The sequence below is a fragment of the Sorghum bicolor genome, chromosome 5 (assembly GCF_000003195.3).
Source record: "Sorghum bicolor cultivar BTx623 chromosome 5, Sorghum_bicolor_NCBIv3, whole genome shotgun sequence".
In the NCBI taxonomy this organism is placed as follows: domain Eukaryota; kingdom Viridiplantae; phylum Streptophyta; class Magnoliopsida; order Poales; family Poaceae; genus Sorghum; species Sorghum bicolor.
Window position 1 is genome coordinate 4,047,177 of NC_012874.2, and position 23,634 is coordinate 4,070,810.

General features: G+C 42.9%; 2 protein-coding genes across 2 annotated transcripts; one reads left to right on the top strand and one right to left on the bottom strand.

The window, feature by feature from the left end:
* Positions 1,051-2,124, bottom strand: LOC8058571. The gene has a single exon (XM_002450266.2). It carries the CDS (start codon positions 1,788-1,790, stop codon positions 1,269-1,271), a length of 522 nt encoding a protein of 173 aa, XP_002450311.1. The 5' UTR covers positions 1,791-2,124; the 3' UTR covers positions 1,051-1,268.
* Positions 14,586-18,089, top strand: LOC8058572 (protein SMAX1-LIKE 3). The gene is made up of 3 exons (XM_002448977.2): positions 14,586-16,221; positions 16,328-16,523; positions 16,741-18,089. Exons 1-3 carry the CDS (start codon positions 14,885-14,887, stop codon positions 17,857-17,859), a joined length of 2,652 nt encoding a protein of 883 aa, XP_002449022.1. The 5' UTR covers positions 14,586-14,884; the 3' UTR covers positions 17,860-18,089.

The following is a 23,634-nucleotide window of genomic DNA, read 5'->3' on the forward strand; positions in this document are numbered from 1 at the left end:
CATGGCTAATAGATTTTTACTACTACTTTTTTTTTTCCAGAGCCCGTAGTGTTTTTTTCAGAGCCCTGAGCTTGAAGACTTTGATTGTTTGTGACTCTTGTGCTAAAGAAACTATCACTGCCTTGCTGGTGTTCACTTGTATGCAATCTTGTTTTTTTCTTTTTACAAACTTGTATGCAATCTTGTGATGTGCCTTGGCCATAGACAGAGTGTTCCTTCAATTTCTTTTTTTCTTTGAGCAAAGGCCATAGACAGAGTGGGATGATTGCATCCGAGAAAGCTTTTTTTTTTTTGGCCCAATGCACCCGTAGTCTGCAGTCCCGTGTGTGCGATGTACCTCTCATCCTCCGGCGATCGACTTGCCTGGACCTGCACGGATCGGCATCGCGTCGCGTGGCAGCATGGCATGGCTCTCTGTTCTCAGCAGACAACAGCGTCGCCTTCGCCACGCAAAAAAGGCCACCGTTGTCACGGGCTCTCGCTCTGTCCCCCTCGTCGACTCGTCGTCGTCAACGCCATTGCCGGTCGCCCACACTGACCAGTGTGAACTCAGCAACACCCACCATCCGTGTTCCAGCCCCGTGACATCTGCCCAAGTAAAGAGAGAGAGAGAAAAAAAAAAAGCACCCTCCGTCGCGCGCACGACGTCGTGCCCGGCGCGGCGTTCCAGAGACCGGCGTCCGCGGCGCGCCGACGCGCTACGGACACGCAACGCGAGCACGACTGCCGCCGCGATTGCTTGCAATGATTGGGAGGTTTTCTTTGCGCTAGTGTCCTCCCATGTGCGACAGAGGAGCAGGTAGTCCCGGTCAGTGGAGCCCCACGGCGGGGCACCAAACGCCCGCACGCCGGCGCAGCTTTGACCACCACCTGGCCTCAGACGCCGCCGCGGCGCCGCCATTACCGTGCTTCTGTTCTCTCTCTCTCTCTCTCTCTCTCTCTCTCTCTCTCTCTCTCTCTATATATATATATATATATATATATATATATATATATATATATATATATATATATATAAAATTCACGATCACGAGAGTACACGATAGCAAATGATGAGAGAATCCAGAACAATCAGCGATTAGTTTCTGTTCTTATCAGTATATCTCTGCCTTGTTTGTAATCCATACTGAAATATTTACAAATAAAACAAAAAAAAAGATGAATGAGCAGAGTTACATCAGGAAAAGAAGACAACTTTTTTTAAAAAAAAAAAAAAGAGAGAGAAAACAAATGCTAGACCAAAACTGTGGCCGTGTGCGTCCGCGAGGTCACGGCCGCCCGAAGAGCGCGCCGAGGAAGCCGAGGCAGCCGAGGAAGAGGCGGCAGACCATGCCGCGCCTCCGCTGCAGCAGCATCCGTCTCCGTGCCTCCTCCCGCGCGGACGGCGTCAGCTGGAGGTACGTGTACGCCGCGTGCTTCACCAGCGGGTGCCGGATCATGTGCACGTCCCCTGCCACCACGGCGCCGCCGGCGGGTGCCTCGTCGGGGGAGTGCGCCTTGGCGGCCGCGGCGGCGTATTCGGGCGACGACATGATGTCGCGGAGGCTGGTGTACCCATGCCCGCCGCCACCGGTGGCGTCCAGGGCGTTGGTGGGGATCTCGATCTCCGGCGGCGCCCACCGGCCCCGCATCCCGCCGCCGGACCCGGAGGCGCGCTTCGCGGGGCGCCGGTGCGCGAACTCCACCAAGTCCCCGCCGCCGCCAGTGCTGCCGGCGGCGCCGGCCAGCGGCGATCGGAGCCTCTGCCGCTGGCGCTGCCGCAGCGGGGACTCCACCACCGCCGTCACCATCGGGATCGGACCGGAGGCGCGCGTGCGTGGAGGAGCCTCGACGTGGTGGGGAAGGGAAGACTTGTTATTGGAGAAGAAGGGAGAAAGAGTCCCATCCACGCACGAATGAAGGATCTACGAATAATCAATGAATATAAACGTGCCGTTTGAAAGATGCGAAATGTCCGCTGCGCGGGCCCACACGGCAGTGGGTGCAGGATTTTTTTTTCGGAGCAAAAGAAATAGAGTGAAACCCGGGGTGGGGTGGGTGACGGGAAACGGATTTTTTTTTAAAAAAATTAAAACGGAATTTTTTCGACGGGGCGCTCGACGTGAGCGGCGCTGGGTGGTGGGACCCGCAATAGTTGTTGGGTCCACCGTCCGCGTCTTTCCGGTCTCGACCGTGGATTTAGCTGTGTTTCGTTTCTCTCCTAAGGCCTTGTTTAATTCAAAATTTTTTGTAAAATAGATATTATAATATTTTCGTTTGTATTTGATAAATATTGTCCAATCATAAATTAAATAAAAAATTCGTCTCATAAATTATAAATAAATTATATAATTAGTTATTTCTTTTATTTATATTTAATAATGCTTCATAACTTTAATTCACACTGAAGATAATCCCTCTTAAGAGCGGTTTCATTTGGGAGCTGAAAGATTTTTTAGCTAGTAAATTTGTTTTTCATGATGTAATTCATATACCTCGTTCTTGTAATATGACTGCTGATGGCCTTGTTGCCCTTGGGGCGACTTTGAGTTCGGGTGCAAGTCTGATTATAGACAACATTCCAATTTATGTTCATGTACTGGTTCTTGACGATTTGGCGACAGTTTACGAGTAATGGAGAATCCTTTCATGTTAAAAAAAAATCTTAATCCCTCTTCTTTTCTTTTTGATTTCAATGATGATCTCTCTCTTCTTGTTTTCTTTTTCATTTCAATATAATGGTGTCTTGTCTTTGATAAATGTAAAATGTATTCTGCTAAATACCATTGGCGTGATGAGCCCATGATGTGGAACACCACTTCTACTAGGGATAAGGAACCCAAGAACTTTAGCTAATACAGCGGCGCTGGAGGTGCTTAATAATAGATGTGCCTTAACTTAAAATAAAGAGAGAGGGATTAGTAATTTAGTATGGTTTAAACAAAATTTGAGCCCACAAAAAGGTGATCTAAAATCACTACAATCACAAATAACAATGGCCTAACACATTTACATACACTACAGAAGATTCTCTATGGCATATACCACTTCGTCAAGGTAAAGTTTATTTTGCGCTTAAGGGCATGTGCCCTCACTCTCTCACACATTGGATTCGTTTTGAGAAGTGTGCAAACACACATCTCAATGCAAAACTGCTTTGAGATGTGTTTGCACACTTCTCAAAACAAATTCAATGGGTGGGAGAGTGAGGGCATTTGCCCTTAAGGGTAAAAAAACCGCCTTCGCTTGGTCAACATTATTGATCACTATAGCTAAATTGATTAGTTCTTTTTTGTGGAACCAAGTTAGTTTGAGTCTAGCGTGTTTTCGATTAATTGTTTGTTTTAGCAATAGCTGACAAATGACTTTCTATCAACATGTGCCTGGAGTTACTACTTACTAGGCCAACTTCAAGACATGTGACATGTCATTGTAGCTTATCGGAGATGGAAGCTGGGATAATGCGTGTGTGCGTGCATCTTCATAGAGCCGAATGAAAATGAATATGTGTATCTGAGCTTTATATATACAATATGTTCAAGAACGCTTTATTGCTGTTGCTATGAAGGAAAACTTTCTTGAAATGTTAGGTTCTTCTCAATGGGTAAAGTGCAATGTTAATTGGTTTGCTGACCAAGATGGCGTCACCTGTACTTGTCAAACCGACACAATCTTCATCGGGAAGAACAGCGATGTTTAACAGAAAAAGAAAAGGAAACGATGCATATTTCGATCGTTGAGAAAAAAAAAATCTTCGAATAGTCCTTAGTCCTTGAGTTTTCTTTGTCTCTCTGGTAGCTATTAGTATATATATAGTAAAATTGTTTGTTCTAACTAAAAGAATTTGCGTTGTATATGATAATAAGGAATAATTCATGCTACTAGGGAGGGCAGAACGGATTGTACAACACTATCCCTCCTAATGTTTGTGGCGCATTATTGTAATGTTCGCTATTTCTCGATCTTAGTACAAAAGATATATAATTTTTTTTGCATATTCGAGAAAAAAAAAACATGTTGATGTGCTTTCAAACTTAATTCAATCGTAGTACTACGTACGTTGCTTTGCTGTTTGCAAATCCAGCCGTAGAGATCGAAGTATCGTAATAGTGGAAAAATGTCCGTGTGGTCATAATTCACAAGATGCACATATTTTCCTCATAATAATAACTAATAAGAAAGCGACTGCCACGTGGGGGAAAAATAGACAAGATTGATCTCGTTTGGGTGCACCGTACGTGCATGGATCCTGGACACACACTCTGCTTACTGCCAAGACAACGAGAGACTACAACAAGGTGGCGATCAACTTCGAGCCGCTTTCCATGGGATCCTACGGTCAGGATCGTTTGTGTAGTTGGTGTCGGACTGGTGACTGCCACGACTCCACAATTAAGCGCTATCATGGCGACTGACCTATTACAGCCTGTGGTGGCTATTTGTGCTCAAATACGTTTCGTTGATAAGTCATGACATAAGACCCAAAAGACAAATGTTGTGAACCGATCCAACTCACATTTATACTTAGGGGTCGTTTATGTTGTTCGGGACTGCTGTATGATATGGCTTCGACTACAACAGTAGCAGCTTCGTGTGAAGGAGTCTGAAGCTGTACCAATTACTTTTGAGAAGGAATTGTTTTTTCACATTAAAAAAAATTGTTTTTTGGCGGAGCTAAAAAAAGTGGTTCCTACTTAAATGCTTTTGAAGGAGCTATGCCAAACAAAAATTTATTTCGATCGTGCCAAAAAATATTTACTTTGAAGACAAACTATTAGTTTAGAGCATCTCCAATGGTTTGACAATTTTGGTTTGGCATTTGTTGTTGTTCGCCAACTCCCAAATACAAATACAAAGGAAAAAATATAGCCATCTTCAAGGGTTTGGCATTTTTGACTTGGCAATTAGCTAAAGTGGACCCGACCAAATCATTTCGCACTTCTTTCTGTCGCGCGCGTGAGTTGGTTCGCGCCTATTCTCCTTCGCGCGTATGGAGGCGCCGCCGCTCGCAGGTATGTGTACGTCGCCGCCGGTTGTGCCCTCTTCTTCGTGATGCAAATCGTTGATGCACCAGATTTCTCTGTTCTCTGTCCCTCTGTCCCATCTTCTCCCATCACGTTTCTTTGCAGCAGTACGACAAGCAGTAGGCAGACAGACAGCGGCAGCACACCACGAGATTTGCCGGTGTGGAAACTATTTGGCGCGAGGACTCCCAGCGACGAAGGAAACCGCGGCAAAGAGATCTGCTCGCGCGCGGGATGGACGCAGGAATACCGGGCGGACGCGTTTGCCAAGCCACAACCCAACTCGCAAATATGCCAAAGGGAGCCTCTCAAATGCCAAGTTCACTAAAATGCCAAACCCGTTTGCAAAACCATTAAAGGAGTGATTTTTTTTACCTTTTTGGCAAATAATACAAATAGCAAACTAGAATGCCAAACCGTTGGAGATGCTTATATTTATGTAACTACTGAATGTCATGTATTTAGAAATAAAGGGAGTGTAACACAAAGCTGATAATTTGTATTGTACTCTAGCTAGGAGACCAAATCACGGGAGGATTGAAAAATAATTGGGTCAACAGATGTGACCTTGCTCTAGCGAAAAAAAATATATCACAAAATTGGAACTTGTATTGTATGTGGTCTACACACATATGTTAATTACGTAACAGGCTACACATTTTTCCTTGAAAGAAAGCGATCGGCATGGTGCAGCGCAGTGGTACTTACGACTTAAATTTATTCATCTCCCATTTAATTTCTGGGGCTTACTGACTGATCACAACCCAAACTTTCAGACTAGCTTAAATTTATTCATCTCTCATTTAATTTCTGGGACTAGCTAGTTAGTTCTTTCAGACCTTGCTGTCTAGCTAGGACTGATGTTGAAAGGTAGTAAGTGATTTATTAGCTTAATTAGCACGCTGTGGACCATCTTTGATGTGTATTTTTTTTTAACATTGTTCAAGTTTTTTAAATACTCCGTACGTATGGCTAGGTAAATAACGTAGAAGCAAGAGCCTCAGCCAACAGTAAACATGTCCAACAACATGTGCGATCAGATATATACAGCAAAGTTAGGTCCATTACCTTATCTTGAGAAGAAGGAATTAGTATATAAAAATCAGAAGTCTCTTTGGACTGAACATATTGTTATTGCTACTAGCGTAGCGTAAGTAAGTGGTTCATCACCAAATAAAACTATGGGACTGTTTGGTACAGGCTCACAACAGCTTCGTGAGCTGTTGTATACTTATTTCTAAAACAGTTTTATGAGTGAAGCTGTTTTTCTTCTTCTCTCACAAAGACATGAGTTAGGATGAAGCTGAAAAAAGTAGCTTATTGTAGCTCTCTCCCTCATTTCTCTCTCTCATCTGTGCATGAAGTAGTTGGTGGAGCTATTTTACCGAACACGTTTTCCAAAAACAGCTTAGCTCATCTAGAAAGTTGCTCATAAAGCTATTTTCTAAAAACAACTTTACTCACCGCACTAATTAATCTCTGTAGTAGAAGCACGCACGCGAGTGCACGACATGCATCCGACGAGTCGTGTTGGTCGGCCATTGTGGGGGAAAGGGGAACGGAGCCGTGGATTCGTCGAAAGGCGACCAACATCTTTGCGCCAGAAGCGGATCTACGCCAAACAAAAAGAGCTGCTGCACCACCTGCAGCTGCAGGCAATGCAATCCTGCATCATCCTGTTCATGAACCTGAACCTGCGGGAACGGCAAGAGCCGGAATCGGCTTGTTTAGTTCTGAAAAATTTTGCAAAATTTTTTAGATTCTTTGTCACATCAAATCTTTAGACGCATACATGAAGTATTAAATATAGGCGAAAATTAAAATTAATTGCACAATTTGGTCGGAATTGACGAGACAAATCTTTTGAGTCTAGTTAGTACATGTTTGGATAATATTTGTCAAATACAAATGAAAATAGTACTATTCATATTTTACAAAAAATTTTGAACTAAACAAGACTTCGAGGCAGTGGCGCACTGACCAGATGGAAGTCTTGTCTGAACGTATTCTGTAGTGCAGCTGCCACTAGTGGACCAAGCAGGAGACGACAAAGCCCATCTTTTCGTGCCTGGGAGTTCCTAAAAATTTTCAACTTTCTCCGTCGCATTAAATCTTTAGACGCATGCATAAAACATTAGATATAGATAAAAAATAACTAATTACATAGTTTGCTAATAATTTACGAGACGGATCTTTTGAATCTAGTTAGTCCATGATTGAACAATAATTATCAAATACAAACAAAAGTGCTATATAGCCAAAACCAAAATTTTTCACCAAGGCCTTGTTTAGTTGGTGATTTTTTTTTGCAAAATGCTACTGTAGCATTTTCGTATGTATTTGACAATTGTTGTCCAACTATAAACTAACTAGACTCAAAAAATTTGTCTCGCAAATTACATACGAACTGTGCAATTAGTTTTTTATCTATATTTAATACTTTAAACATGTGCCGCAATTTTAATGTGACGAGAAATTTTAATCATTTTGCAAAATGGTTCAAGAACTAAACAGGGCCCAAGGGCCTTGTTTAGTTCGCAAAATTTTTCTAGATTTTCCGTCACATCGAATCTTTGGTCGCATGCTTGGAGCATTAAATATAGATGAAAATAAAAACTAATTGCACAGTTATCTGTAATTTGTGAGATGAATCTTTTGAGCCTAGTTACTCCGTGATTGGACAATGTTTGTCAAATAAAAACGAAATACAGTAGCCAAAATCTAAAATTTTTGCAAACTAAACAAGGCCTAAACAAGGCTGAATCACAACATGCACAGCAGGCCGTGGCAGGCTCATGCGCGTGAGGCATGTGCCGGACTGGTCCGGTCCGTTCTCTGACCAGCAATGGCTTACCCCCGCGAAATCCACCACAACGCGACTGTGGCCCACGATCACGTTGGGCTGTTTGCTGCAATCGTGCCACTGCAATGCAAAGTCCAGAATGCTCGAAGTGCAAAATCAAGGTTCAGTATGTGTGCAGAAAACATCAGAGAGGAGTTGAGATCTTCATCAGTTGATAATAAAGATCTGCGCTCTCAATTTGGAGCTGTTTTAGGAATGCTTGGGCATTGATGATATGCCTCTCTCTCTTGACTATGGCCTTGTTTAGTTTCCAAAAAATTTCAAGATTCCCCGTCACATCGAATCTTGTGGCACATGCATGGAGTATTAAATATAGACAAAACCAAATACTGATTACACAGTTTACCTGTAATTCGCGAGCTGAATCTTTTGAGTCTAGTTAGTCCATGATTGGACAATATTTGTCACAAACAAACGAAAGTGCTACAGTAGCCAAAACCAAAATTTTTCCTCAACTGAACAAGGCCTATGGTACTCTCCTAGTTTATTGTTTCCACTTTGGCAAACTAGCATACTACTGGAGTACTGGTAGGAACTCTAGGAAGTATTAATGCACTGTTGGTTCAACCCAGTAAATCTTTACCAATTACTCCCGTTTTTTTTGTGTGCCCCTCTCTATATAAGCGTATGATCATGTTTTGGACATGGAACAGAGTTTGACTACTAAATTCCTAAGAGAATGTTTTCGAGAAACTTGTAAAATATAGTACAGTGAAAGAATTTTGGGTGTCCATTCTTATTCGTTTGGGCTTATCAGCCGAATCTACCAGCCATTCAGCAGTATTTTTTTCTCAGAATAAATCAGTCAGCAGTACTTTCTGCCATGACTTATCAACCAAACAATTAGTGATTATAATTCTAAAAATCAGTGATCTGTGCCCCACCTATTAGTGATTATATATGGTATAACTGTGGTATCGAGGCAATTTTGTGGCCTAACTGCTGATTACATGGTAAAAAGGTAGGGGCTCTGATTAACTGGCCTAGAATATCCACATTCTCTTCGCGCTTGACCTTTATGCACTGAACTATTCTAAGTTGAGGCAACTCTTGTTACATTCCACAAATACACCCTCTTGAGCTGGAAGAGAACAAGTGTATACAACTTGGCTACATTGTCCTCTGTCAGAATAGCATGATGGTTCACATCATGTGCACCAGCATAGAGAATTCGAGAGATTATATGGAGAGATGGGGGCTGCATCTTTGAGACATGTTTTGTGAGCTTGTCCAAGGTGAATATATCGATAACTAACTATTTATTTCCATCATCTGAAGGCCCTGCACCATGCTTTGTCAAGAGCTGCCCAAAATGTCCAAAGTGTCATCCAACCTTGCAACTTAAACGGTTAAACCAGCTGCCCAAAGTGTCCAAAGTGTCATCCATGGTCATTAGGAGATGTCAATAGCTGGTAATTAACATATGAGTTTGGATGAGGATGCAAACTTCTGCTTCCAGGTGGATTTCCCCACTCTTCTTGTTCCCTTGGAAGAGATTCTTGACGTTGACCCAAATTCTAAATGGTCTGCGCTGTTGTGCTTTCTGCATCACAATGTCAAGGATTTCAAACAACATGGAGCCGTACAAATTCAGGACGACAGACAGACAGAGTCATTGCTACGTGTGATCATGAGAAACAAGCATAAATCTCTAGTTCATTTGTACTGCTACAGATGCATTGATGACAAAGAGCAAGAGAATAATGATGAAGAAAACGTGGCCAAGATAAACATAATCTGTACTTCTGAGGAAACCGCAAGTTTCTGTTAAGTTGCATAGCTGCAAGCTTTTGTATTTCCCTAACACACTATCTCCCATATATAGCTTAAACAAATCAAATTATATTCTTCACTGCAGATGTGTTATCAAATTTGACCTTTTTAGGATCCAAGCTTTCGAAGGTGTCTCCTTACTGTACAAACTTGTGCAGTCCTAGAATAGTCAAATATCAACATTAGATTCATTGGTTTGCTTGCATTTGATTTTTTATGGAATATATCTTTATTCGACATTATGTGAATTTTTCATTGCTCTTATATAAATATTCCTTTTGCGATTTTTTTTTGAGCAGTGAAGCTTGATTTAGTCTAGCTTGGGTTAACTGTTTCTCTTTAAGATAAGTTGTTACGTACAATAGATGATTCAGACTTCAGAGTGTGCTTTCCTTAAGACGGGCATCTTATAATATGATAATTTGACAAACATTGGATATAGGTAACTGATCTAGCAACTTCTTTTGCCAAAGTTGCGGATTTTGATCGAAATCTTGGGAATGAAAGCACTGCAGTCAGAGGTTTCAAGGAAGCAATTGAATGCCTTGGGAAGCTGAAGCTAAGTTCTGAGCAAGCTAGTCTTGAGCAAAGGGTAAGTATTATTATCCCCATCATATCTCCTTATCATCATTGCGCTTCTGCGTGTTGTTGTGAACTAAGTGCTATCTGTATTTTGCAGCGCCTCTCTGTTTTAGATTTCCTGCACAACCAATTGGCAGATAAGTAAGGTTCAGTAGCATCCAAAATCATACCCAAATAAAACATGCGATGGGGTTGATGAACTTCAGTATTCATGTGATACAAATACTGACATACAGAGGGATTCGATGGTAATTAGAGTGTGTACCTACATGAAGATTGTGGCAGCACAAAATACTTGCTCTGGCATTGTATAGTACAATATATATCCTCTGTGTGCTGGGCAAGGCAACTGATGGCTGCCAATATGCACAGCCGTCCAGCCCTCCAGTTTGTTTTGAGAGTTATGCCTTAACATGCACTGGTGCGAAGTGTAAGAGAAACTTCGCAGAAAGTTCTCTGTTGCTTACAAGTCATTTGTGAATGTAATCCCTTTGTACTATATTTTCAATAAGATAGAGGGAATACTAATGCATGACTGCTGTCCGTCCTTAGAATCTCACTGTGTGAATATAAGCCCCATTTCATATTGACAAATAAGAGGAGGGGATACTGTCAAGAACGCATCAACGCTGTGTTTCATTAGATTCCCATGTGAAGCTGTCTGCATATTAGTGGACATGAACCTAAAAGTTACAGAAACAATTCATGTCTTGTGGCATTGGTATCTTTGTGACAAACAGGTATTGGGTTCTGTTGACTCTTGGAACTGAACGATTTTTGTGTGCTTACTGATGCTGTCTGTACATATTCAAGAAACAAATTGTTTACTGTTATGTGCACTCTTTTGGGATTTTGATCTGATCTGAGAAGTGGACAGTAGGAGTTCTGAAGATATCACCAGTAGGTAAACAATCCTAGCTTTTCTTAGACTAGTAAATATATGATAACATCAAAAAAGGGTATGCCTGAAACAAGCAACCTACTTTTTTCCTCAAATAAAAAGAGAAGAAAACAAGTGGCAAACAAAAATATACAGTTTGATTCGTGCTGTTTTTTTAGTTTGATCAGGAAAATGCCACAGAAGTGCTTTTCCAGTTTTCCTGACTATATTCCTTTGCTTTATGGAAAGATGGATGTATCATACCTAATTAAAGCATTCAGTTCGTTCATCATGAAAGGGAAAAACAACTAAATAAAGAGACATCTTTTTCCCTCTAAACCTGCCTGCCATGGCTAATTAAGCCTGTGATTCTTGTAGATACACATATATTTGTCAAGAATGTGGCTTCTTTAGCCATTGTATATGTATATCTTCCCCCCGGTCCTTTTCCTGCTTTTTTGATGCTTTTCCCACATCCTCTTCCCCCCTTTTCCTCTTTCTCCTCTCCAGGCACTTCTTTTGTAGCATTTGCTTGGCGTTTTTTAATTGCTTTGGTTTCTAATCATGAACACAGTCTTTTGTGTGGCTTTTGGACCAAATATAGGGAGGAGAGAGAGGGGGGCCAAAGGCCGCTTTTGACTGAAATTACTTCAGCACCAGCATTTTGACCAGAGATTTTACCGCCATGCATATGCATCTGTTGAAATGTTTCACTGCTAATTCCTATTCTCAGCTAACGATACATAACTGTACTATGTTTCATTGAACATGTTATAAATATATAAATAAAGTGATGATAAATTGAAAGAAGAAGAAGAAGAAGAAGAACCATTGAACCTTGGTTATTTCAGGCAGCCGGCCGTCCAATTTGGCAATGACGAAGGATCGATGCATGGGAGGTAGTTTGAAGTAAATTGAGAGTGAAGAGAGATGCTTGTCTGATGCATCGAGTAGGCAGATGGAGATCGACATGATGGCAGTCTACTACTTTGGATCGAGAGTACGTAGCGATCGAGACTTGAGAGAGAGCAGACAAAAATCGATGGATCACGTACGCAGTTCCCGATGCATCGTCCTGCATGCTCATGCATGTGCAGTCCTGTATCTGGTGGTCGTGGCAGACCAATGCAATGCAAGCTCCTATATGGCTGCTATGCTAGCTTCCGCATGCACTATTCATGTGTCACTCGATCGATGAACAGTGTCGCACGCGCGCGTCCTACAATCACAAGTGGGCCACCAAAAATACGCGCATGCATGCAGCTAGCGTAGCTCGATGCTAGTAATAAGGTCCACACGACACAAGTGGGTACACGCATGCATAAATCAAATGAAACAAGCCTCATGTAGTCATGTCACATACTAATATATGATGAGTAAGCCCCAGTTTGGAAATTTTTGTAAATTATTTCACCTGTAATTTGTTTGCACCCGCAATTTCTTGTGCACAAGATCACAACCAGAACATCATTCATATGTAAATGATGTTTGTGGGTAAATTCTGAAGAACAATAGTAGCAAGGGAAAAAAAATCAATCGAAGACCAAATAAACATGCTACAATCCTAGTGTATTGAAATCTAAAGAACTATTGTGGCCCCTTAGGACACGGCTAGGGCGTGTTGTATTAAACTAGGGTAGATCAGAGCGTCCATGTACAACTCTTCTGACCTTCTAGGGCATTGCTTTTTAGCGGTGTTGTATTAAACTTTTTCTCTATCTTAATACAAAGGCGCGCAAACCTTTTGCATGATCGAGAAAAAAAACATGCTACAATCCCATGACCATGATCAGTGTGAAGCACCCAATTTCTCCCCCATGGACTGAAGAACGAGCATCGGAACACGACTTTTGTTTTTTAGTTGGAAAGGCATAATACTATTGCAAATTTATAACCATTATTGTCCATCCAAGTGTACATTTTATTAGATCTAGATAATTTTATGGACCCATAATTTAGATTGGTGTTAGCCTTAAAACCAATCTTCCAAACAACTAATAACGAGTTTGAAGTAAATTCTTCACATGCCATTTCAAAACTTCTGAAGGTAAATATGACATGTAGATGTAGGCTCTGTATTAATGGTAAATATGGAATTTTAGGGATTTTTGTACTATCTGTCACAAGATTTAGACATTTAGTACATGCAAACCGATCAGATTATTTTGAACTGTTGGGGGGAAAACATTGCCTCTCTCCTCATCTTCAGCCATGAGGATCCCGACTCACGTTCCCAACATCCAACACCATATTGCAACCTCTACCCATAGACCATCCACAACCTTCACTAAGCTTTCATAATATATTACAGCTGGTGGTTTTCTCCAAATTATCAACAAAAACTTTGTTATATATGTAAGAAATCAAGAAAGGTAATTACCTACTACCCTTACCCCTAGACAAAGGGAGTTGATATTTCACGTGCTTGAATCTGTAGACAACAATCTTAGACAAATGATTAGTACAATTAGAAGGACAACTTATAATAGACAATTCATATTTTTTAATATTCAAACAACAATAAAATTACATGTTGTCTGAACAACAACAATAAAAAAATCAGGTACCTAAAATATAAGAGAAATGCTATAGAAAAGGTTTTTCTCACTACATATGAAGAGTGCCTCCTTCTACGTTCTAGAAGTGTAAGACTACTTTTTCATGTATATATGGATGTGTTCATCCTAGCCTATCATAGTGAAGCCTAAAGTTTCAATATTTACAGACAATAGTGTAGACCACATATACATAGGACACTAATTTGAGTAGGGTTAATTAGAACTTTACCATTATAAATTCGATGTTTATGAGAATCTCCACTACTTCTCACCTAATATGGCCAGTGTCATTATAATTTATTTAGAAACTAAAAAAATACCACTTTGTATGCTCGCGAGCTACTTAGACTCACATGTAGACAACTATACTTTTGTACGGACTAAAATCACTTCAACACACATGGATCAAGGTGAATACAAGTGCATCTAAACAAGCCCTAAGTAATACCAAGGGACCAGGGTTTACTACACTATAAATCCTTATATGGGGCATAATGTTACTCTATACGCTTCTTACCCAGCTGATCAAATCAATAGAAATGTAATACACCAATATGCTTGTAAAATAAACTTTTGATATATATATATATATATGATTTTTGTCTATACACATGCATGCGGCACCATTTCCATATATATCTAGTTTCATCAGAGGTTGAGTGCAAGAGGGGGAGAAGAATATATATAAGTGCGTGTGCATGGCTTTACATCCACATGCAACTACAGGCCGGGACGCACCACCAGCCAATTTGTCCTTCCTGCCCCCACAACATTTTTTTGAGAGTTATATACGCTCCTAATATGACACTGATATCTCAATGACATGTGGGCCAAGGATCCACATGTTAGCCTCCTATATAGTCAGATACTGGCATACTAGTATCAGTATACTACGTATCATCATAACATGCACTTAATTTCTCAGTGTCATCGTGTTGATTATGTCATCGATGCTATTTGCTATATGTGTTAATGTGTGCTAGTAGTCCCTACATGGGAACATGTAATCAGAGCAGTATAATACTACATGGTGTGTGTGTGTGTGTGTGTAACCAAAACCAAGAGAAACACTCACTCACTCCACCTGACTACTAAAAAGGGATCACATCACAGGTAGCAAGCAAAGAGAGATCCAGTCCAGCCAGTCACCTGCGCCTGCACACGTTGCTCCCAAATTGCAGAGGACATCTCGCCAACGCCAGCAGCAGCAGCAAGCAAGCTCAGGATGCGAGCCGGCGGCTGCGCGGTGCAGCAGGCGCTGGCGGCGGAGGCGGCGGCCGTGGTGCGGCAGGCCGTGGCCCTGGCCCGGAGGCGCGGCCACGCGCAGGTGACACCGCTCCACGTCGCCAGCGCCATGCTCTCGGCGGCGGGGCTCCTCCGCGCCGCCTGCCTCCGCTCCCACTCCCACCCGCTGCAGTGCAAGGCGCTCGAGCTCTGCTTCAACGTCGCGCTCAACCGCCTCCCCACCGCAGGCCCCGCCGCCGCCGCCGTCATGTTCCACCCCCACCATCACCACCACCACGCCGGGCACGGGCAGCAGCACGCCGTGCCCGTGCTGTCCAACGCGCTCGTCGCCGCGTTCAAGCGCGCGCAGGCGCACCAGCGCCGTGGCGTCGTGGAAGGAGTGCAGGGACAGGGACAGGGACAGGCACCCGCGCAGCCGCCGCCGCAGCCGGTGCTCGCCGCCAAGGTCGACATCGAGCAGCTCATCATCTCCATCCTCGACGACCCTAGCGTGAGCCGCGTCATGCGCGAGGCCGGCTTCTCCAGCTCCCAGGTCAAGGCCAACGTCGAGAAGGCCGTCTCGCTCTCGTCGTCGTCGTCGTTACCCGACCATCAACCGAACACGACGATACCACCCAGCGGCGCCCACGCGACGGGCTCTCCTGCAGCAGGCGGCTCCGGTCACGCGAGCAGCAGGCGCCCCAACGCCGGCGGCAACAAGGCCGACGACGACGACGCCATGCGCGTGCTCGACTGCATGGCGAGCGGGACCAAGCGGTGCGTGGTGGTCGTCGGCGAGAGCGCGGCCACCGCGGAGGTGGTGGTGAAGTCGGTGATGGACAGGGTCAGCAAAGGGGAGCTCCAGCAGCGGCACGAGCGGCTCAAGAACGTCCAGTTCGTGCCCCTCTCGGCCGCGTCCTTCCAGCGGATGCCGAGGGAGGAGGTGGAGGCCAAGGCCGGCGACCTGCGCGCGCTCGTTCGACAGGGCTGCGCCGCCGGGAAGGGCGTCGTGCTCGTCCTCGAGGACCTCGCGTTCGCCGCCGACGCCTGGGCCGCCGTGTCGGAGAGGAGAAGGCACGGCAGTGTTGGTCGTGAACACGGTCAGTGCGGCTACTGCCCCGTCGAGCACGCCGTCATGGAAGTGGGCAGCTTGGTGTCCGCCGCCGCCGGTGGCGGTGGCGGTGGCAGAGGCCTCGACAGGTTCTGGCTGCTAGGGTTCGGGAACAACCAGGCTTACATGAAGTCCAGAGCAGGGCAGCCATCTCTTGAGGCCGTCTGGGAGCTGCACCCCGTCGTCGTGCCGGACGGCGGCCTCTCGTTGAGCCTCACCTGCAACAGGTACGGTGCTTAAATCAATTATTTATTTGTGAGTTTGTGATAATTAACGATCATAATAAGATGATTAACGTCTGGAAATGCCGGATGGTTCTCCCTGTTCTTCTAGTGACGCTGAACAAGCTAATCAAGATAGAGCAACAAGGCCTTGGCCCTCCTTCGTTAACGGCACTGCTAGCGGCGAGAGTGAGCTCATCACTTCCTCCACCAAAGTGGCGGCGACAACTCCGAGTGTGCCGCCATGGTTTCGGGGGTACCAAGTTCAAGATATGACAAGACCAGCAAGCCGCAGCGCCAGTTTTCAGGTACATGTTTAAACAACTTAGCAAGATACCACATATATACTTAAACTACTTAGAAAATTAATTAAATCAATCATTTCTTCCTAAGTAAGATGCATGGCTCAAAGGTTCTTTACCATCTTTATTCATACCCCACCCACCTCCTATGTTCAGATTTTGCATGGATTAAATGGCAATTAATTGGTTTTGTTTCTAAAAGTATCAATTTTCTTCTGTGCAGTTGCAAGATTGGAACCACAATTTTAATGGATCACCAGCATACCACACGTCGGAGCTCACACTGAGCTTCTCCTCACAGGCTACTAACTCTCCAGACGCTTCTTCCATCTCCAGCTCCTTTGCCCCAAGCTTCAGTGCTGCCAGCTTGATGATGAGCTCCGAGCCATGGCAATTCAAGGTGATGCAACCTTGCCCAAACTATCGACGTGATGATCCAAACGCATTGGTCAGGACCTATGATCATCAACAATTGCATGGAAGGCCTAGTCCAGAAAAATCCTACTCGGTGTCCAACTCATCTGAAGGTGCCCCAGCTGAGTCGCCAAAGTTCACGGAGCTCACCGCTGAGAATCTCAAGATCCTCTGCAACGCGCTTGAGAATCGGGCTCCACATCACAAGGACGTGGCTACAGAGATTGCAAGTGTTGTGCTCCAGTGCCGCTCGGGCATGACAAGGAGGAGGTGGTGGTTCCAAGAGAAGCCAAGTGCAGTGACATGGTTGCTCTTCCAAGGAGGTGGCAATGATGGCAAGAAAGCAGTGTGTCAGGAGCTTGCAAGGCTTGTCTTTGGCTCCTACAGCAAGTTCACCTCCATCTCACTAGCTGATGATGAGTTCACTCATCATGTTCACTCCGATTCCAGCTCCGGCGAGCCCATGTTGAAGAGGCAAAGATCACTGGACACTGGGCATGGCTACATTCAGAGATTGTACGATGCGATACTCAAAAGCCCTCATCGGGTGATAATGATCGACGGTGTTGAGCAACTGGACTATGAGTCGGAGATCGGCATCAGGAATGCAATCACAAATGGAAGAATTAGGGGTTGCAATGGTGATGAGATCAGTTTGGGGGATGCCATCATTGTATTGAGTTGTGAAGCACTCGATTCAATGTCTAACGCTTCCTCTCCTCGGCTCAAGCAAAGGGTCATCAATAAGAATGGAAAGGAAGGAAATGGCATGAACATAGAGAATGGGATGGAGTCATCTGGTTTTACCTTGGATTTGAATGCATGCGCCGAGGATAGTGAAGGGAATGAAGAGAGTGTTTCAGATAATGCGAGGATCATTAATATTGTGGATGGTGTGTTCTTCTTCCAATTAATGGAGCACTCATGACATTGTATTGCTTCATTTTTAGTATATCAACAAATTAGCCTAGAGTTCTTAAATTAACTACTTAGTTTTCTTTGTATTTCTCCTTAATTTGTCCTAGATTTGTAGCTGATCCTTATATTTATTAGCCATTTGTGTTATGTATAGTTCATTATGTGTTCGGGCATCCGGCAACAAACTTTATTTGTGGAAAATCAAGAGCTAGAAAAGAAAGGGAGGGTGTTTAGTGGAAATTGGTGGTCAGATATAGTCCATTTTATTTGACTAACAACCACTACCTTAGTTTTATTTTGTTGCTGTAAAAATTTGTCATGCATTATAACTGGACCTGCGGCATGTTGGGGTTAATTTACTATAATTTAATTATAAGCAACAAGAACATTTTAATCATGTAATAGAGACATAGATTATTTACTACTAGTGCGTGGGACATTGATGTCTTATACATTTGGAGAGAGTAGTTTAATGTTGATGTGGTTTGTGGAAACATCCATTGCAACCACCAGTCACAAACGCTGCACTGCTCCCTACAAGGTGGAATGGAAAAATATAGATCTTTACATCAGTGTTGCCATGACATTATTATACTATGGAGTGATACGTCTTACTGGAGCCAGAGCTAGCCGCTTTCTTAGGGGGAGAACAAAACTCAAAACATTTTTATATACAACTAGCCATGTAGGATGCAAGTGCTTGGCACAACATCACCCATCTTGACTATTAATTCAACAATAGTACGTAAACTGTGTATATGCTATTGGTAACCTAATTATAGCTGTCCAGGTTTAACAGTGCAATTATATGATGCCAATGATGTTTTCTTATTCTTTGCCTCTTTGGTGCTATCATGGAGACCAAATTAGGTACAGATGTTACTAGTTCGGCCAAGGATATCGTCATTTATTGGGCTTTTAACATAAAGCTAAGGAAAGTTTTGTGCAATATTGATATGTTCTTTTAGTTAATGGAAAAAAATCTCCAGAAGACACTTATTATATAAAAAAAAAGTTTCACAAACTAACGCGCACAGAAGGCTCACAATATGAAAGTTCAAATTTCAATCCTAAGCGAAAGACCATCCATGAGAGACAAAGAAGGCAAGCGCCACTGACTCGAAGGTATGACAAGCAAGGATGAATGCATCTTCACATCATCATTGTGCTGCAATTTGACTCCATATGCATAGCCACTAAATTGTAAAAAAAAGTCCCACTGATAGAACCTGCAAAAAAAAGTCATAGTATTACAACCTTATTTCTTGTGTGCTAGATTGGAAGGCCGCCGCCCCTGTTCGTACCAAAACACTATTAGAGACCACCCTGTTTGTACCAACCTCCAAATAGATTCTCCACATTAAAGGCACTTTTGGATCCATAAATATCATAGGTATCGTACAAGAATCTCATAGGAATCAATTTATTTTACACAAAAATGTAGGAAACAAGAAAAAAGAATCCCACGTTCCAAATAAAGGTGCCTAAGGGGTGGAACAATAAAACACTATATGTATCAACACTTGCCAGAGAAACTTAGCAAATGGAACTCAAAGAATAAGTGTTGGAAGTCTCCAAGCTCCTACGAAAACATTACTCTTTTGCCAACTTATTTTAGTTAGGTTGTCCTTTGTTAGCCACCCCACTTTAAGAAACCACCTAAAAATTTTATTTTTTTAATGATATTCGTTCTCCAAATTTCCTGTGTGACTTTGATTTCATTGTTAACTAGAAATATATATGTTATTGACCTGCTACTCATACAAACAAAATTGTTAGGCAGAAAAATTCTCATGACAAAATGTTGCAATGCATGATATATGATGCTAGAAAAATTGTTGTACTAAAGTATAGTAACCATCGAGTTTTAGAAAAGATGTCACTATTAGTGAATCAATAATATATAGACGACTATGGCAACTAAAATTCTAAACAGACTGATTTTAAGAAAGGTTCACTAATCTTTTTTCGATCATACTTGACTACATGTATAACACTTGTACACATTTTATTCACATCTCCTTGACTTCAGTCGCTTGATCTCCGAGGCAACAGGTTCAGAGGATTGTCCAGTGCTTTTCTGTTGTGCTAGCAGAAGGAAGAAGAATAAAATAGATGACCGCTGACCAGCAAATATCGCATGACTTTTTGAGAAAAAACAGGCACATGTTATATATATATATATATATATATATATATATATATATATATATATATATATATATATATATATATATATATATATATATATATATATATACACTGCCACACGTTCGGGCATTAGCACCGGTCGGGAAGGGTCTGTTGCCCCGGTTCCCGAGCCGGTGCTGCCCTTCCGGGACTAAGGCCCACCCTTTAGTCCCAGTTCGGGCAACTGGGGCTAAAGCCCCCCCCCTTTAACACCGGTTGGTAACCGGTGTTACCGGGTCCTGCCAGGGCTGCCACGTTGCAGGACCCTTGTAACACCGGTTGGTATTACCAACCGGTGTTAAAGGGTTTCTTTTTCTTTTTTTTTAGTTCACTTCTTCGGTTCTGTTTATTGTTTATATATAATATATAATAATAGGTTTTTCAATACATGTTTTGCTGATACAATAATATATTTATATTACACGCATATTAAGCATATATAAATGAAAATTATAGGCTTAGCTTAATAATTAAGCTTTGCCTATAATAAAATGAATAAACCACATCAAAAATTAAATAGATATGTAAAAAGCTTTATATATATATAGTTTTATATGTACAAAATTCGTAACACATATATACATAGAGTTTTTTCTCCCAATGTCTACAAACGATACAAATGATCATCGTTGTTTGGAATAAGAGTTTCGTTGCCGTTGAAGTGAAACTCGCCGTTTGGATTGATCACTTGGTCGCGGAGAAATCCTGCTATCGTCTCTTGGATAGCTTTGATTCGGTCTTGTTGTAGGACCTTTTCCCTCAGCCATTCCGTCTTTAATTTGAAATAATTAAAAAAGGTATTAGTTATCTAAGTTATTCAATATAATTCAGGAGATAATGAAAAGAGACATGTAACGTACTTTGAGCGTCTCTGTGGGTGTTTGATTGACTTGTGCCATCATGAATTTGCACACGTAATATGCACATAGATTGTTCCCCCTTCTTGTCTTAAACACCACTGTACGATATATATATAAAAATATTCACGACCACGACAATAAGAAGGCTAAAAGTTAGCGAAATTTTGTTAGCTAGTAGAACTTACTTGTGGATGTATTATGTTAAGCGGCGCTTTACATCCACTGAGATGTTCACGGTCAATGAATCTTTCCCAAACCCTATACACAGCCATTGTATATCGTGAACTAATAATTACAGAGTCATATTATGATATTTTTGTAGCTGAGATCGACATTACGTACCTTTGAATAATGTTTACCATTTGTTGATAATTTTCTTGTGGTTTTCTCATTGAGTCAAAGATTATCAACTGGTTCTTGGGAATTTCAATGACCATGAGTATCCAGTGAAAGCTATTTACACACACATATATATATAGTCAGTCCTATAATGTAAAATAAAATATGCATGCACTTAATAACTATATAACTCACTCGAAGTTGAAGGAGAAGAGTATTTTTTGTTTTTCTTTTTGTTCACAAAGAACCTCATAAGATTGGTGCAGACTTCTGTCTCATGATCTGCTGTCCACACTGCCTGCGGAGCCTTGAAAACAATATAAGGGTCAACGGACCCAATACTATTGTCATTTCTCATTCTGAGCTCTCTCATTTGGTGCCTGCATATATACATACAAATCCTAAGTGTGTAAGGATTATATACATGTAATTAAAGAAGTTAGAAGTATAATAAAAAGAAAAAATACTTACAGACAAAAGCAGCTGACAAGAGATTTGTCAAGAGCGTCGAGGTGGCATAATTGGTGCAATTCTTCGAACTGCACGTATATGAGGTCATCTCCACGGAAGTAGTGATGTTGTCTAATACAAACAGAAATCCAGTTCTCTCCCCTTTTAGACGCCTCAATGCACCATTTGTTTATTGCAAACATTTGTGTGCCGAGCTCGTGTAAACGCTTAGGATCGAATAAACTCCTGCCCGGTTCATATCTTGCCCTCCATTGATCAACTACCTCGGCTTTTTCAAATGTTTGGCATCCAAGAATGGCGGCAATTTCTTCCATATTTAAACCGCTCTGTCCAAAGTAACGCTCAAGCGAGTCTAGCTCAGACAACGCTAAGGATTTCTTTTGCATCAAGTCTTCATTTGAGCCGTATTGATTTGGCACAATCAAAGGGGGCACCGGTTTTGATACTTCTCCGAGCTGTGGGACCCCCTTTCCTACTCTCTTCTTAGTAGGCTGTGAAGACTTGACCAGAGACCGCTCATAGTCCGAAAGTGCTGGCTTTTTCTGAGCTTCGCGTTGCTTCTTTTGATGGTCCGCCACCTTCTGCCTCAGTTCCGATGGCTTCACATAAAAGTACGGCTTTTCTGGGTTAAGCCGTTTTTTCCTATCCTCCTTTATTTTATCAAAAAATTGTTGGACCTCAGCTTTGGATGTAGCAATTACCTCCTCTTCACTCTTTTCGTAAGGTAATTTTTCTGGCGTCTTAGCTCTCTTTGCTGAGGCAGCCTTCTTTGGAGGTGGGACCGATGACTTCGGTCCTTCTTGGGCGGACCGCTTCTTACTACCTCGCTTTGGAGGCGAGGGGACCGACCGTGCACTCTTTGGAGAGGGCGGTGCAGGCGGTGGAGGTGGTGGGGCCGATCTTTTTGGCGTTGGAGAACGCGGTGGAGGCGTTGGAGAACGCGGTGGAGGAGTTGGAGACCTCGGTGGAGGAGGTGGAGACCGTGGTGGAGGCGATGGCGGGGTCGGTGTGGCCGCCGCAGGTGTTGGAGGAGATCCAGCATTGTCACCGCCCGCAGCACTATGATGCGCTGGGGAGAGAACTGGACGTAGGTTGGAGGAGTCCCTGCAAAGAAAACAATTACAAGTTCTGTGAGTAAACTTTTTTTTAATTTCAATACATAATATATAATATAAGAAGTAAAATCACACACAAACCTATGCTGAGGAATAATTATGAAGCGCTTGCGCCAACAAATAAATGTCTTCTCAGCTTCACCTAAGGTCTTCTCTCCGTCTCCCCCTTCTATGTCTAGTGGCACATTGCCACAACCTTTCTCAACCCTATCAACCGAGACGCTAGCATATCCACCAGGTACTGGTCGATTATGGATTCTTGGAGTTCTCGTTCGGTCGATAGGGTTGACAACAACGATAGCCACCTTTTTGGTGGCATTCCCATCTGGTACATGCAGCTCACAGGTAGTAAAATCCTCTGTGACATCATCCACGGGGAAGTGTAGCTTCGTGTCATCCTGAATGGTTGGTACTTCCGTGGATGCGCAGCTGCTTTTCAACTGGCCTGGGGGGCTAACATTGACCTCAGGCTGTGATGTACCTTGCCCTTTCTTCATTTGACTAAGTGCTGCTTGCACTTGCCTTTGAATCTCTGCCTGCATCCATTCTTCACGAGCTTTCTCGCGCTCTTGTGACTGCAGAACAAAAGCTTCGAGGCGGCGGATCCGCTCTGCCTCCTCATCCTTCTTTCTCTGGCGGCTTCTGTAGGTATCTTGATCGGCTTGGAATGATTGCAGCCACGGAACTGCCCCATAGCCTCTTGTACGCCCACCGTGCTCAGGATTTTCAAGCGCATAGGTGAGTTCATCCTTCTCCCTGTTAGGCCTGAACTCACCGGAGTGAACCGCCTCTCGTGCACGGACTAGTCTC

What these genes read in the sequence shown, in the direction of transcription:
- LOC8058571 (XM_002450266.2), bottom strand. Translation starts at nt 1,790, where the DNA reads ATGGTGACGGCGGTGGTGGAGTCCCCGCTGCGGCAGCGCCAGCGGCAG.
- LOC8058572 (XM_002448977.2), top strand. Translation starts at nt 14,885, where the DNA reads ATGCGAGCCGGCGGCTGCGCGGTGCAGCAGGCGCTGGCGGCGGAGGCG. An exon ending in TTGAGCCTCACCTGCAACAG is followed by an intron (nt 16,222 to 16,327) that starts GTACGGTGCTTA and finishes CTGTTCTTCTAG; the next exon opens with TGACGCTGAACAAGCTAATC. An exon ending in GCCGCAGCGCCAGTTTTCAG is followed by an intron (nt 16,524 to 16,740) that starts GTACATGTTTAA and finishes TCTTCTGTGCAG; the next exon opens with TTGCAAGATTGGAACCACAA.